Here is a 15,506-nt window from a genome sequence, read left to right on the forward strand (position 1 = left end):
GGGACGATGACCAAGAAAACGGGTGGGGTAAAGAGGGCAGATTTTGGGGGGGGAGGGGTTCAGTACAGGTCCTGTTCACAGCCCCCCCCTCCTCCCGCATCAGAATCCCCTCCCCCAGCACAATCTGTCCTCATCCCTATCACCACCTTCTGTGTGTGCTCCAGCTGGATCCTCTCCGGAACCTTCTCCCTGTACCCGGCCGCTTGTGTCCGACCGACCGCTGCCTCCAGCTCAGCTTCCAGCCGCTGTCGTCTTACCCTCAGCTTCTCCAGCTCCCTGCGGGGGTCCCTGGCTCCCTATGGGGGAGAAAAAGAGAGAGAGAGAGAAGATCAGAGGGGAAGGGGTTGAGAGGGGTCACAGAGGAAGGTCATGGCAAAGTTACTATCCCTCTCAACCCCATTCTCCTGCCTTCTCCCTGTAACCTTGAATAAGCAAAAACCTATCAATCTCTGCTTGAAATAAAAACCCCTCCACAGCTGTCTGTGGCAATGAATTCCACTGCTTCACTAACCTCTGACTGAAATTCCTCCTTGACTCTGTTCTCAATGGATGCCCCTCAACTCTGAGGCTGTGTCCTGTCCTAGACTTCCCTCCACATCCAGGCCTTTCACTATCCAATAGGTTTCAATGAGATCCCCCTTCATTCTTCTGAACTGCAGCAAGTACAGGCCCAGAGCCTTCATTAACCCTTTCACTCCCGGGACTGTTCTTGAGGACCGCCTCTGGATCCTCTCCAATGCAACACATCACTTCTCAGATATACCACCACCCCAACTCGGTATGAGGTTTCACAGGGATGGTCACAGAGTCGTACAGCACAGAAACAGGCCCTTTGGCCCATCTAGTCCATGTTGAAAACCATTTAAAATGCCAACTCCCGATGACCTGGACCATAGCCCTCCATACCCCTACTATCCATGTACCTACCCAGACTTCTCTTAAACATTGAAATCGAGCTCACATGCACCACTTGTGCTGGCAGCTCAGTCCACACTCTCACCACCCTCTGAGTGAAGAAGTTCTCTCTCATGTTCCCCTTAAACTTTTCACCTTTCACCCTAATCTATGACCTCTGGTCGTAGTCCCACTCAACCTCAGTGGAAAAAGCCTGCTTGCATTGACCCTATCTATACCCCTCATAATTTTGCATACCTCTATCAGATCTCCTCTTAGTTTTCTACGTTCTAAAGAATACGGCCCTAACCTATTCAATCTTTCCTTAAAACTCAGGTCCTCTAAACGAGGGAACATCCTTTCACTCTTTCAACCTTGTTTACATCTTTCCTGTAGGTAGGTGACCAAACTACACAATTCTCCAAATTCGGCCTCACCAATGTCTTATACAACTTCAAGTTAACATACCAGCCCCTGCACACAATACACTGATTTATGAAGGCCAATGTGCCAAAAGCTTGCTTTATAAATCCTATCTACCTGTGATGCCAGTTTCAATGATTTATGGACCTATATTCTCAAATCCCTCAGTGCCCTACCGTTCTCTGTGTAAGACCTACCCTGGCTGGACCTTCTGAAGTGAAAACCTCGCACTTGACTGCATTAAATTCCATTGGCCATTTTTCCAGCTGACGCAGATCCCTCTGTAAGCCATGATGGCCTCCTTCCTCACATCCACTACACCCCCAATCTTGGTGTCAACCGCAAAGTTGCTGATCCAGTTAACCACATTATCATTGATATGGACGTCAAAGAAAAAGGACCCAGCATTAATCCCTGTGACACACCACTAGTCACAGTCCTCCAGTCAGAGAGGCAACCCTCTACTACCCTTTCTGTCTTCTCCCACTAATCCCATTTACTACCTCATCCCGAATGCCGAGCGACTGAACCTTCTTGTCCAGACTCCCACGTGGGACATTGCCAGATTTCTTGCTAACGTTCATGTAGACAACATCCACTGCCTTGCCTACATCCACTTTCCTAGTAACTTCTGAAAAAATCTCCATAAGATTGGTTAAACATGACCTACTGCACAGGAAGCCATACTGACTCTCCCTAATCAATCCATGTACAGTTCTGGACTCCATACTTGGGGAAGGATATACTGGCTTTGGAGGCAGCGCAGAGGAGGTTCACCAGGCTGATTTCAGGGATGAAAGGGTTAACCTATGATGAGAGATTGAGTCACCTGGGACTATACTCTCTGGAATTCAGAAGAATGAAAGGGGATCTTATAGAAACTTACAAAATTTTGAAAGGGATAGATAAGATAGAAGTTGCTTCAATTGGTAGGTGATACTAGAACTAGGGGTTCTAGATTCTCAGAGAGTGGTGAACCTGTGGAATTCTTTGCCCAGGGAAGCGGTTGAGGCTTCTTCACTGAGTACATTTAAGGCACAATTAGATAAATTTTTACATTGTAGGGGAATTAAGGGTTATGGGGAAATGGCGGGTAAATGGAGCTGAGTTTATGGACAGATCAGCCATGGTCTTATTGAATGGCGGGGCAGGCTCGATAGGCCGGATTGCCTACTCCTGCTCTTATTTCTTATGTTCTTATATTATGTTCATGTCTATCCAAATCCTTATATATCTGGTCCCTTAGAATACAATCCAATAACTTTCCCACAAATGTCGTCAGATTCACAGAATAGAGGGGATTCTGAAAAAGGTGAGATATAGAGGGGATTCTGAGACAGGTGAGATATAGAGGGGATTCTGAGACAGGTGAGAGATCGAGGGGATTCTGAGCAAGGTGAGAGATAGAGGGGGGATTCTGAGACGGGTCAGAGATCGGGGGCATTCTGAGACGGGTCAGAGATCGGGGGCATTCTGAGACGGGTCGGAGATCGGGGGGATTCTGAGACGGGTCGGAGATCGGGGGGATTCTTAGACGGGTCGGAGATCGGGGGGATTCTGAGACGGGTCGGAGATCGGGGGGATTCTGAGACGGGTCAGAGATAGAGGGGATTCTGAGACGGGTCAGAGATAGAGGGGATTCTGAGACGGGTCAGAGAGAGAGAGGGGATTCTGAGACGGGTCAGAGATCGGGGGGATTCTGAGACGGGTCAGAGATCGGGGGGATTCTGAGACGGGTCAGAGATCGGGGGATTCTGAGACGGGTCAGAGATCGGGGGGATTCTGAGGGGTCAGAGATCGGGGGGATTCTGAGACGGGTCAGAGATCGGGGGGATTCTGAGACGGGTCAGAGATCGGGGGGATTCTGAGACGGGTCAGAGATCGGGGGGATTCTGAGACGGGTCAGAGATCGGGGGGATTCTGAGACGGCTCAGATCGGGGGGATTCTGAGACGGGTCAGAGATCGGGGGGGATTCTGAGACGGGTCAGAGATAGAGGGGATTCTGAGACGGGTCAGAGATAGAGGGGATTCTGAGACGGGTCAGAGAGAGAGAGGGGATTCTGAGACGGGTCAGAGATCGGGGGGGATTCTGAGACGGGTCAGAGATCGGGGGGATTCTGAGACGGGTCAGAGATCCCTCCCACCTACCTGGAGATTCAGGTGGACCTGGCAGAACTGGCTGACCACGGCCATCGTGCATCCCTCGGGTGGGTTCACACCGGGGTCCAGCAACTCTGCCCGTCCTGAGCGTGACAGTGTCTGCAGGGGCCCAAGGAAGGGGTGCAGACGAACAGCCTCCTCCTCCTGACAGCAGATATAGACTGTGGAGAGATACAGACGGGGCAACTCTCATTCTGGGTGGGTGTCGGGAGGGTGGGGTGAGGGGGGAGCTGCCATACACCATGTCCCAGGCAGTAATCTGGACCAGAGTAGGGTGGGAACCTCAGCTGACACGGTCCAGATGGGCCAAAAGGCCTGTCTGCTGTACAACTGTGATTTAACTCCATCCAACACCTGATGGGTCTCCACCCCCGCAGACCACCTCCCCAAAACCTCTTGTTACTGCCGCAAGCGGCGCAGATCATTGGCCTCCTCCTCCCGATAGCAGAAGGTGGAGTGGATTTGAAGGAAAGGGCTTGATGGAGAGGTGTGGGACTAAAGGGGGATATGGATTTGCCCACAGTTCATACCCAGATATTTATCTCCCCAAATATTCTCCCCCCATATCCGTGCATTTCCTGACCCTCGCCACTGAGTTCCCCTGCTATGCCCACACTCTGTGGCCATTCATCGCCTGGCCTTCTCCCCCACCCCCCCATGCTGTTCCTGATGCCTCCTCCCCAGCTCCCCAGTTCCCTAGGGTCCCCACCCCACTTACGGTCCGGCCGTGCCTTGGTCAGCTGATAATCTGCCCGCAGTGCCCTCACCGCGCGCACCACTTCCTGTGCCAGCAGGAAGTCCGACTCCAGCTGGGGGCAACTCCAGTCTGGCTGCGGGAAGAGAAGACGCCGTGTTACCACTGCCCCTGTCACTCCTCCCACCCCACCACACCAAGACTCGGCCCATCCGTCTGCCTGCTTTCGGAGCAGGTGAACCCAAAGCACCGGCTGTGAGCAGGTACTGGAGGGGCAGAAGGGCCTCATTGCCTACTGGACATCACTAGTCAGAGCTTCTGAGTGTGGATGAATTCCTCCTCCCCCTCGGCACCCCCTTTTTTCACCGAAAACTTTCTAACCTCCACAGACGTACTGTCGAAAGCACCGTCTCCGGTTGCATCACGGCCTGGAATGAAGCTATGAAGAGCAGTGGAGTCTGCCCGATAATCACCGGCACATCCCTCCCCACCATCTACAGGAGCTGCCGCCTCAGCAGGGTCAGCACCCAGACCTCGGCATCTTCTCGCAGCTCCCAAAGTACAGGAGCCTGAAGTCCCACACCAGGAGCCAACCTGCACAATCCCAATTGCTCCTGCAGTATGAACACTTTGCACTAAACAGACTTCTTGTTATAATTGACTTGTTCTTGCAAAGATTGTGCATAATATATGTTCAATTCATGTTTTTCCATGAAAATGCTGTGCCTCAAACGTCGTGTCCCTGAGATGCTGCTGCTGACAAGTTTATCATTGCACCCGAGCACACACGCACTTCAGACATTAAACTCAACTTTAACCTCTGTCACTTAGACAATCTGAAAATAACTGAAACTTGTCAGATGATTTTATGGAAGTCTGATCATGTCTGACAAATTTGCTTGAATTGTCTTAGTGTATAACGGGGGGGTTGATGTTGGAGAACCTGCCGATGTCGTAAATTTAGATGTTCGGGGGCATATGAGAAGGTGACACATAGGAGGGTGGGGCATAAATTAAGAGTAATCAGAAACACTCGGGGACTGGGGATATTCGAGTATCAAAGGAAGTGTGTTAGAAAGGACTGAAATCCACTGGGGTATAATTTATGTTTTAAAAGTTGTGTGTGGTTTTCTTGTGAACGCTCTTTACTTGTGGTGCTGCTGCAAGTTAGCTTTCCCTTGCACCTGAGCAGACATGTACTCATTCATGACACTGCAACCTCAAATTTGACAAAGGGTTGGTGCTCAGCAGAGATTTGAAAGGCCGAAAGGCCTCTCTTCCAGCTAGGCATCCACCAGCAGTTCTGATTCTGGTCTCCCGACACAGCAGGACGAAACGAACTGTCCCTCCAGACCCCTTTACCCACTCGCACCACGCTGCCACCCACAGCCCAGGTCAGTCTCCTACCAGCCACCCAGGGTTGGGGTACGGGGCGAGGCAGACGCTGGGCTCTGCCTGCAGCTCCTGGCCTGGCAGGCGTTGCCACAGTTCCTCGGTCAGGTAGGGCATGAAGGGCGAGAGGAGGCGGAGGGAGAGGTCAGCGCAGGCGTGCAGGACCTGGAGGGTCGATTCCCGAGAACGGCTGTCTTCTCCACGCAGAGCCGGCTTCACACACTCCTGCAGAGGGCAAAGAACGGGGTAAGTCAGGGAAGCAGAGGAGAGTTAGACAAGGGGGAAAGGGGTCCAGGGGGTTGAGATGGAAATCAAGAGTCCGGGGGGAAGGCGAGGGGAAAGAATATCTGGGGGTGAAGGGGGTCAGAGAGACAGGGACTGAGATTCTCTTCCCCACCCCCGCCACACTCACCAGGTAGACATCGGACAAGTCGTGTAGCCAGAAGCGGTGAAGGGCCCCGGTGACCAGCGACAGGTCAAGCTCCCGGAATCCGCGGTCACACACGCCAGCAGTACGCTGCAGCCTCCCCAGCACCCACCGATCGATAGCGGCCGTCCCCTCCACCTGCACACCACAGGTCAATGCCGCACAAGATCACTGTCCGCTCCTTGAATCCTGACCGTCCACACACCGTGGCCATCCCTGTCTCCCCCATCCAGACCTCCCGGGGACCGTCCACACCCACACACCGTGGCCGTCCCTGTCTCCCCCATCCAGACCTCCTGGGAACCGTCCACACCCACACACCATGGCCGTCCCTGTCTCCCCCGTCCGGACATCCCGGGGACCGTCCACACCCACACACCGTGGCCGTCCCTGTCTCCCCCATCCGGACCTGCCAGGAACCGTCCACACCCACACACCGTGGCCGTCCCTGTCTCCCCCATCCGGACCTGCCAGGAACCGTCCACACCCACACACCGTGGCCATCCCTGTCTCCCCCATCCAGACCTCCCGGGGACCGTCCACACCCACACACCGTGGCCGTCCCTGTCTCCCCCATCCGGACATCCCGGGGACCGTCCACACCCACACACCGTGGCCGTCCCTGTCTCCCCCGTCCGGACATCCCGGGGACCATCCACACCCACACACCGTGGCCGTCCCTGTCTCCCCCGTCCGGACATCCCGGGGACCGTCCACACCCACACACCATGGCCATCCCTGTCTCCCCCGTCCGGACATCCCGGGGACCGTCCACACCCACACACCGTGGCCGTCCCTGTCTCCCCCATCCGGACCTGCCAGGAACCATCCACACCCACACATCGTGGCCATCCCTGTCTCCCCCATCCGGACATCCCGGGGACCATCCACACCCACACACCATGGCCGTCCCTGTCTCCCCCATCCGGACATCCCGGGGACCGTCCACACCCACACACCGTGGCCGTCCCTGTCACACACACACACACACACACACACTCTCCCTCACTCCTGCCCCTGCCTCCACTCACTGCAGCCCAGCCACTGTCAGGCTCCCCCCAAAGGTTCTGTCCGCTGGGACGAGCGGCCCACCCCATTCTCGAGCACCCCAGACGTCCTCCCAGTACGAGATTCCACCAGACGTCACCCCTGCCGTGAGACCCTGCACCATCGTGGATAGAGTTGGCCCCACCCAGCAGGTGGATCTGGCCAGTGCCTCCCCCCACCCAACCCCCGGATCTTCCCGTCGCCCCTCGTGCCCGCACCTCATCCAGCGGCAGTGTTCGGAAATCTCTGGGCAGGACGGAGAGGGTGAACTTCATGGCATTCCAGATCTTGTTACAGAACCGTCGGGCGTTCAGGAATGAGGCAACGTCCACGTTAATGTCTTCACCTGGGGTGAGGTGGGGCAAAAGTGGGAGATGGGGAGACCTGGGTGATGCAGCAACTAGACAAGATGGAGAACAGGGCGGGATGGGGTGGGAGGGTGAGGGGGATGGACAGGATGGGGATTAGGGGACTGGTGAGAGTGAACCGGAGGGGGGTGAGACGGGAAAGGGGTTATTACCCAAACGAGCACACCCCTCTCCCCCAGTTCCCCTCTCCTTACCTTGACACCGGTGGGAGCAGAGGGCGAAACGCAGGGCATCCGATCCGCACTCCGGGATTCCCTGTGGAAAATCCCGGCACTGCCAACACAACATCACAGTGAGGTGATCCATCCTGTATCCACCCACTCCCTCACCCCTCCCAATCTCAGCCCCGAGCTCCTCTCTCAATATTCCCCCCCACCAACACATCACCACTCCCACCCACCCCTCAGTCTGACAACACCTCCAGCACCCAGCTTCACCCCCCCTTACCAGCACAACCTCACCTTCAACCCACCCCACCAAAACCTCACCCCCCAACCCCAATCCCGATGCAGACACCCTCACCCGCTCTGTGACTTCTCTCAAGGGTTCCTCACGTGCAATTCCCCCTCCTGAGGGAGTCTCAACCACCCACATGCCCCTCCTGAGGGTCGCCCACACCTACCTGCCCCTCCAGGGCGATGCGTCTCTCCCGAGGATCCAGGTTCCCCTCCTGGAGCTTCTCCTGCAGACGCTGGAAGAGATGAAAGTCAGTGCTGGCCCCGCCCGGACAGAAATCACGGGATGACGGACTGGCAGGCTTACAGAGCCGTGGGGGAGGGAGGGAGAAGGTTAAGGGTTGAGTATGTCTCCTTCGCTCCCCCTACACCCACACGGAGCAGAGACCCACCTGCAACGAGGTCCCATTGATCACATCCAGCGGGTCAATGACGTTGCCCAGGGACTTGCTCATCTTCCGACCGTGGGCGTCCCTCACCAGAGGGTGGAAGAGGACCTGTGGGGCGGGGAAAACAGGGGTCAGGGTGCAGGCAGGTGGGAACTGTGACATGCAACGTTTACCCGTGGGTGCAGGAGAAAGACACACACTTGTGTATGGAGAAAGACAGCTTGCAGAGCAGATTTACAAGGATGTTGCCCCGATTGGAGAGCATGCCTTATGAGGACAGGTTGAGTGAACTCGGCCTTTTCTCCTTGCAGCGACGGAGGATGAGAGGTGACCTGATAGAGGTGTATAAGATGATGAGAGGTATTGATCGTGTGGATAGTCAGAGGCTTTTCCCCAGGGCTGAAATGGTTGCCACAAGAGGACACAGGTTTAAGGTGCTGCGGAGTAGGTACAAAGGGGTAAGTTTTTTACTCAGAGGTGAGTGTGTGGGATTTTTACTCAGAGGTGAGTGTGTGGGATTTTTACTCAGAGGTGAGTGTGTGGAATTTTTACTCAGAGTTGAGTGTGTGGGATTTTTACTCAGAGGTGAGTGTGTGGGATTTTTACTCAGAGGTGAGTGTGTGGAATGGGCTGCCGGCAATGGTGGTGGTGGTGGATATGATACGGTCTTTTAAGAGACTTTTGGATATGCTTAAACAAGTAAATAATATAAATAAATAAATAAATAATATAATATATGGAGGTAGGCAAGGGGCAGAACAGTGAGTAGGGAGAAACACAAAGACACAGATCTGTATAGAAATGGGCAGGTACAAAAACAGATACACACACACTCATTCACAGACTGAAACAGTGGCATTAAGCCCCATTAACCCTCCAGGCTGCGAGCCTCCTCCCCCTCCAGCCCACCTGAGGGAAGGGCAGCTGCCCAGTCAGCCACTGGCCCAGCATCACCATCCGGGCCACCCAGAAGAAGATCAGGTCGCTGCCCGTCTCCAGCAGCGAGTTTGGGTAGAAAGTTTTCAAATCGGTCGTCTGTTGGTTGAAAGAAACACAGGGTCAGCTCCCAGCCGGCTGTCTAGACGTCCTGACTCGCATCACCCCCTCCCCTGGGGATGGGGACCGCCCCGAACGTCCAAAGGTGTAGTCACAGCTGCGGCCCCAGCAGCGTCCCTGGTTGGTCCAGAAGTAGAGCTGCTGGAGGGGGTAGGGGAGAAGATGCTCGAGAATAGGGATGAGTGGGCGGGGGACCGGGTGAGGGGGAGGCTGGAACAGAGAACAGGCTGGAACGGGGTGGGGGGCGAGGGAGGCAACGATGAGGGAATCTCATCCTCTGGTCTCGCAGTGCGGCTGGATGCTCTCAGTGGAGGGACCGCAGGAGGTGATTGGACGCCGGAGGCAGAGATGGGGCTCGGCAGAGGCAAGAGGAAGGAAGGAGGAAGTGAGGGGAGGTTAGTTGCGGGGGGGGGGGGCAACAGTCTCCCCGTGACTCACCTCCCGTGGCCAGCCCAGAGCCGCGAAGGGGAAGAGGGCTGAGGAGAACCAAGTGTCCAACACGTCTGCATCTGTGGGACAGACAGCACCGTCACGGTCACTCACACTGCCTGGAAAGCACATACACACGCGTGCAGAGACAAACGCATGCAAACATTCACACGGTGAACGAGCAGCTGTACGAACGTGGACACAGCACGGGCGTCACCACCCACCCCCCCTCCTACCCCGTGTCAGCGTGATCTTGCTCTCCTCCCAGCCGAGCTGTCTCGCAGCTTTCCCTCGGGCCTCATCCTCTGTACGACCCACCACCCACAGCTCGCTCGAGTCATCCTGTAACGGGAGAGGGAGAGTCAACCAGAGAGAGAGACGCGCGCACACACACACACAGCAACCCTTCCCTGTCACCCTAACCTACACGTACTCTGTCCCGTACCCCAGGTTGAATCTCAAACCACCCCATAACAATCCCCTCCCTCCCTGACAGCAGACTCGCACTGCCCATGGTTACCCGGCTGCCCTCCTCACCCCTCCTGGCCTAGTACAGCAATTCTGAGCACAGAGACACAAGAGGCTGTGGAGAGTCGCGCACACGGCCCTCCCCACCACTGACAACATCTGGAGGAGACACTGCCTCGAGGTGCTGACACTCACCATCCAGGCCATGCCCTCTCCTCATTGCTTCCGAAGCCTGAAGTGCCACACTGAGCTTCAGGAATAGCTACGATCACAGACTCGAGAGATTCTGCAGTGTTACTGGAGGGTTTCAGCCCCAATCGGGGGACGGACTATAGATGCTGCCTGACCTGCTGAGTTCCTCCAACATTTTGTGTACATTTTCAGGTTGGTGAATCCACATGCACAGCCTTAATCCTACCTCAGCAATGGAACATTACAGACCACCTCTCGCATTACCCTGGATATGTCTTCGACTGCAGCCTCCCCCGTGATGGCATACACATCGATTTCTCTCCCCGCCCTTCTCTCTTTTTCCACTCCCCTCTCTGGTCACTCACATTTAAAAGGCCCTTGGGACAGGGACACAGATTGGAAAGGGTTAAGGTGATAAGGGCCAGACACAGACAAACGGGACAGCATTGACGAGTTGGGCCAAAGAGCGTTTTGCTGCTGTGTGACTCAGTGACAATAAAACTGATTTGATTTCTGAGACGAGCTCCGTTCGTCACCCCTGACACCCTTCCCCTTGCCCCCTCCCTCTCCTGACGACCAACCCCCATCACCAGGACCCGCCTGCTTGGCTGAGCAAGGTGAATGGTCGCCAGGTCGTACACACGCACCTTGGGGTCATGTGATCCGGGGAGCGAGACGCGATAGGCCGGAATCTGGTGACCCCACCACAGCTGCCGAGACACACACCAATCACTAGAAGGCAAGAGGTCAGAGGTCAGGCTGTGCTGACATGGTCTCCCAGATTACAAGGAAGGGAGAGTCGAGGGGTGAGGGGATGGCGTTGGTGGGGCATAGCAAAAGAACAGGATAGGGTAAAGAGAGGGGCATCAGATGGGGTCAATGGAAGGGCATGTAGGGGGGCAACGGAGGGGGTCAACAGAGGGGGGGCACAGAGGGAGGGAGTGGTGGAGGGTGAGAGAGAGGGACCCAAACAAGACCTTGTCGGAGGGGAGCAGCTGGGAACTCAGTCCACGGAGACCCCACCACCCCCCACAATTGCCCCACCCCTCCACCAACCTGATGTCAGACAGCCAGCTGTTCCAGATGTTGTTCAGGGAGGCAGGAATGAAGGTCAGATCTCCACGGTCCACGGCCTGTGGGGCAGACGGGTCAGTGAGAGGTGGGGGTCAGAGAGAAACAGACACAGAGGAGTTCAGTCTCCCCCCCTCCACACCGATGTCTGTGGGGAACTGCAGGCTCCTCTCCTCATGGGTTCACAGGATCACCCAGTACCTCAATCTGATGAGACCGTGAATGACTGTAACCCGGCCCGAGGAACTGAGCTCGGTCTAATTCAGAAAATACAACCGGGGACCCAGGCAGCTGAGTCCGAGGGCTTCCACCCAAAGCCCGTGGCTCACACACTATCCACCCCCTCTGGGACTGGGTGGGACAGTGGGTCACACACTATCCTCCCCCTCTGGGACTGGGTGGGGCAGTGGGTCACACACTATCCACCCCTTCTGGGACTGGGTGGGGCAGTGGCTCACACACTATCCACCCCTTCTGGGACTGGGTGGGGCAGTGGGTCACACACTATCCTCCCCTTCTGGGACTGGGTGGGGCAGTGGGTCACACACTATCCACCCCTTCTGGGACTGGGTGGGGCAGTGGGTCACACACTATCCACCCCTTCTGGGACTGGGTGGGACCGTGGGTCACACACTATCCACCCCTTCTGGGACTGGGTGGGGCAGTGGCTCACACACTATCCACCCCTTCTGGGACTGGGTGGGGCAGTGGCTCACACACTGTCCACCCCTTCTGGGACTGGGTGGGGCAGTGGCTCACACACTGTCCACCCCTTCTGGGACTGGGTGGGGCAGTGGCTCACACACTGTCCACCCCTTCTGGGACTGGGTGGGGCAGTGGCTCACACACTGTCCACCCCCTCTGGGACTGGGTGGGGCAGTGGCTCACACACTATCCACCCCCTCTGGGACTGGGTGGGGCAGTGGGTCACACACTATCCACCCCTTCTGGGACTGGGTGGGGCAGTGGGTCACACACTATCCTCTCTCTGGGACTGGGTGGGCCAGTGGGTCACACACTATCCACCCCTTCTGGGACTGGGTGGGGCAGTGGCTCACACACTATCCACCCCTTCTGGGACTGGGTGGGACAGTGGCTCACACACTATCCACCCCTTCTGGGACTGGGTGGGGCAGTGGCTCGCACACTATCCACCCCCTCTGGGACTGGGTGGGGCAGTGGGTCACACACTATCCACCCCTTCTGGGACTGGGTGGGGCAGTGGCTCACACACTATCCACCCCTTCTGGGACTGGGTGGGACAGTGGCTCACACACTATCCACCCCTTCTGGGACTGGGTGGGGCAGTGGGTCACACACTATCCACCCCTTCTGGGACTGGGTGGGGCAGTGGCTCACACACTATCCACCCCTTCTGGGACTGGGTGGGGCAGTGGGTCACACACTATCCACCCCTTCTGGGACTGGGTGGGGCAGTGGGTCACACACTATCCACCCCTTCTGGGACTGGGTGGGGCAGTGGGTCACACACTATCCACCCCTTCTGGGACTGGGTGGGGCAGTGGGTCACACACTATCCACCCCTTCTGGGACTGGGTGGGGCAGTGGGTCACACACTATCCTCTCCCCCTCTGGGACTGGGTGGGGCAGTGGGTCACACACTATCCACCCCTTCTGGGACTGGGTGGGGCAGTGGGTCACACACTATCCACCCCTTCTGGGACTGGGTGGGGCAGTGGGTCACACACTATCCACCCCTTCTGGGACTGGGTGGGGCAGTGGGTCACACACTATCCACCCCTTCTGGGACTGGGTGGGGCAGTGGGTCACACACTATCCTCCCCCTCTGGGACTGGGTGGGGCAGTGGGTCACACACTATCCTCTCCCTCTGGGACTGGGTGGGGCAGTGGGTCACACACTGTCCTCTCTCCCTCTGGGACTGGGTGGGGCAGTCACACACTATCCTCTCTCCCTCTGGGACTGGGTGGGGCAGTGGGTCTCACACTGTCCTCTCTCCCTCTGGGACTGGGTGGGGCAGTCACACACTATCCTCTCTCCCTCTGGGACTGGGTGGGGCAGTGGGTCACACACTATCCTCTCTCCCTCTGGGACTGGGTGGGACAGTGGGTCTCACACTATCCTCTCCCCCTCTGGGACTGGGTGGGGCAGTGGGTCACACACTATCCTCTCTCCCTCTGGGACTGGGTGGGGCAGAGAGTCACACACTGTCACCTCCCACTGGGCTGTCCATTCCTGTTGGAGGAGCCTCACTCACCGCCATCGCGCTGTCTGCCAGATGCCGACACCTCACGTACCACTGACTCTTCAGCAGGGGCTCCACCACGTCTCTCGACCGGCTGTGGGGAAACCAGGCCGTCAGTGGAGTGGGAAAATGAGGGGTGGGGAGGGGGGTAGTATCGGCGTGTTAGCGGGGGGGGGGGGGGTCAGCGATCGGGAGAGGGCTGAGGAGGACTGGGGAGGGGAATTTTCCAGAAACCCCAACACCATCGTTCACGAACCCCCCCAGGGGGTGAGGATCCCAGCAGAGCCAGGAGCTGCCCTTCGAGCCTCTCACCTGCAGAGCCGCAGGACCATGGCGTGATCCTTGGATCCCCGGAACAGGCCTCGCTCCGACAGGGCCGTCACTACCTGCTGACGGGCGTCAAACCTCTTCACACCCTGGGAGCGGGAGCGGGGGCGGGGGGGAGAAAGGGGCAAAGTTAAAAGTGTAACGCCCTCATCCCTCACCTCCGACGTCCTCGGCACCTCCCCTCCTGATTCCTGCCTCACGTTCCACTCCCCATTCGGCCTCGCTCCCTTACCCTCCCACCCACCGTCACCCCCTGCACCCACGCCCTACCTTCAGCCAGCCATTGCTCAGGGCCACCATGGTGCCATCTTCCTGAATGACGGTGAGAAGGGGAAGCCGGTGCTGGACGGCCAGCTGGTGGTCAGCGTGGTCGTGGGCCGGAGTCACCTTCACCGCACCTGTGGAGTGGGTGGGTCGAGGAGAGTCGTCACTCGGGGGGGGGGGCAGGAGGGGAGTTGAAGGGTCACTCGCGGCCGAGTGGTCAGTGGGGGAGGGGGTGAGCGGTCGCACGGCAAGCACATCAAAGTACATTTTACTATCAGACAACCCAGAGATCCATTACCCGTAGAACAGAGACCATAACAGGATCAATGAAAGATCAACAAACTGTGCAAATGCAAGTATAAATAAATAGCAATAAATAACAAGAACGTGAGATAAAGAGTCTTTAAAGTGGGATTATTGATTGTGGGAACATCTCAATGGATGGGCAAGTGAGTGAAGTTATCCCCTCTGGTTCAAGAGCCAGATGGTTGAGAGGTGGTAACTGTTCTTGAACCTGGTGGTGTGAGTCCTGAGGCTCCTCTACCTGCTTCCTAATGGCAGCAATGAGAAAAGAGCTCGGCCTGGCTGGCGGTGATCTCTGATCATGGATGCTGTTTTTCATGTTGGTGGGGAGGGCTTTACCTGTGACGTACTGCACCACAGCCACTACTACCTCTTGTAGGATTTTCCATTCAAAGGCGTTCATGTTTCCAGGCTGTCTGCAGCCAGTCAATACACTCTCCACTACACATCTACAGAAGCTTGTCAAAGTTACAGATGTACGATGCTGTCGTGCTTGCTTCACAATTGCATTGACATGCTGGGTCTGGGTCAGAACCTCTGAAACAGTAATGGTGGAATTTAAAGCTGCTGACCCTCTCCACCTCTGGCTCATGCACCTTCAGTTTCCCCCTCATGAAGTCTAGAATCACTCCCTTCATCTTGCTGACGTTGAGCGAGAGGTTGTTGTTATGACACCACTCAGCCAGATCTTCATCCTCCTTTCTTCACATTGAATCCATCATCCCCTTTGATCCGGCAAACAACAGCGGTGTCACCAGCAAACTTAAATATGGTGGTCAGCTGTGGTCAGCCACATCGTATAAAGCCAGTAGAGCAGGGGCTAAGCTCACAGCCCTGTGGTGCACCCGTGCCGAAGGAGATCGTGGAGGAGATGTTGTTGCTAATTCAAACTGACTGGGGTCTGCGTGAGGAAACCCAGGA

The 15,506-nt window shown here is 56.5% G+C and overlaps 2 protein-coding genes across 3 annotated transcripts in view; one reads left to right on the plus strand and one right to left on the minus strand.

Annotated features, from left to right (window-relative positions):
- LOC132394555 (alpha-1,3-mannosyl-glycoprotein 2-beta-N-acetylglucosaminyltransferase-like) overlaps window positions 1–4,993 on the plus strand; it is a 65,747-nt gene extending 60,754 nt beyond the window's left edge. For both annotated transcript variants that reach the window (XR_009512367.1, XR_009512368.1), the window contains one exon: window positions 4,562–4,993. The gene's annotated coding sequence lies outside the window, so the exon portion shown is untranslated. The remainder of the gene's footprint in view (window positions 1–4,561) is intronic.
- vars2 (valyl-tRNA synthetase 2, mitochondrial) overlaps window positions 1–15,506 on the minus strand; it is a 43,282-nt gene that overhangs the window by 11,642 nt on the left and 16,134 nt on the right. The window contains exons 12-28 of the mRNA XM_059970841.1: window positions 14,289–14,416; window positions 14,004–14,107; window positions 13,704–13,785; window positions 11,452–11,528; window positions 11,043–11,127; window positions 9,972–10,077; window positions 9,745–9,815; window positions 9,160–9,285; window positions 8,254–8,358; window positions 8,029–8,097; window positions 7,601–7,679; window positions 7,257–7,384; window positions 5,977–6,129; window positions 5,580–5,789; window positions 4,197–4,308; window positions 3,467–3,639; window positions 147–296 (exon numbers count right to left, since the gene is read on the minus strand). Of these exons, the coding sequence (XP_059826824.1) occupies window positions 147–296; window positions 3,467–3,639; window positions 4,197–4,308; window positions 5,580–5,789; window positions 5,977–6,129; window positions 7,257–7,384; window positions 7,601–7,679; window positions 8,029–8,097; window positions 8,254–8,358; window positions 9,160–9,285; window positions 9,745–9,815; window positions 9,972–10,077; window positions 11,043–11,127; window positions 11,452–11,528; window positions 13,704–13,785; window positions 14,004–14,107; window positions 14,289–14,416 (1,958 nt within the window). The remainder of the gene's footprint in view (window positions 1–146; window positions 297–3,466; window positions 3,640–4,196; window positions 4,309–5,579; window positions 5,790–5,976; window positions 6,130–7,256; window positions 7,385–7,600; window positions 7,680–8,028; window positions 8,098–8,253; window positions 8,359–9,159; window positions 9,286–9,744; window positions 9,816–9,971; window positions 10,078–11,042; window positions 11,128–11,451; window positions 11,529–13,703; window positions 13,786–14,003; window positions 14,108–14,288; window positions 14,417–15,506) is intronic.

The sequence above is a fragment of the Hypanus sabinus genome, chromosome 5 (assembly GCF_030144855.1).
Source record: "Hypanus sabinus isolate sHypSab1 chromosome 5, sHypSab1.hap1, whole genome shotgun sequence".
Classification (NCBI taxonomy): Eukaryota; Metazoa; Chordata; class Chondrichthyes; order Myliobatiformes; family Dasyatidae; genus Hypanus; species Hypanus sabinus.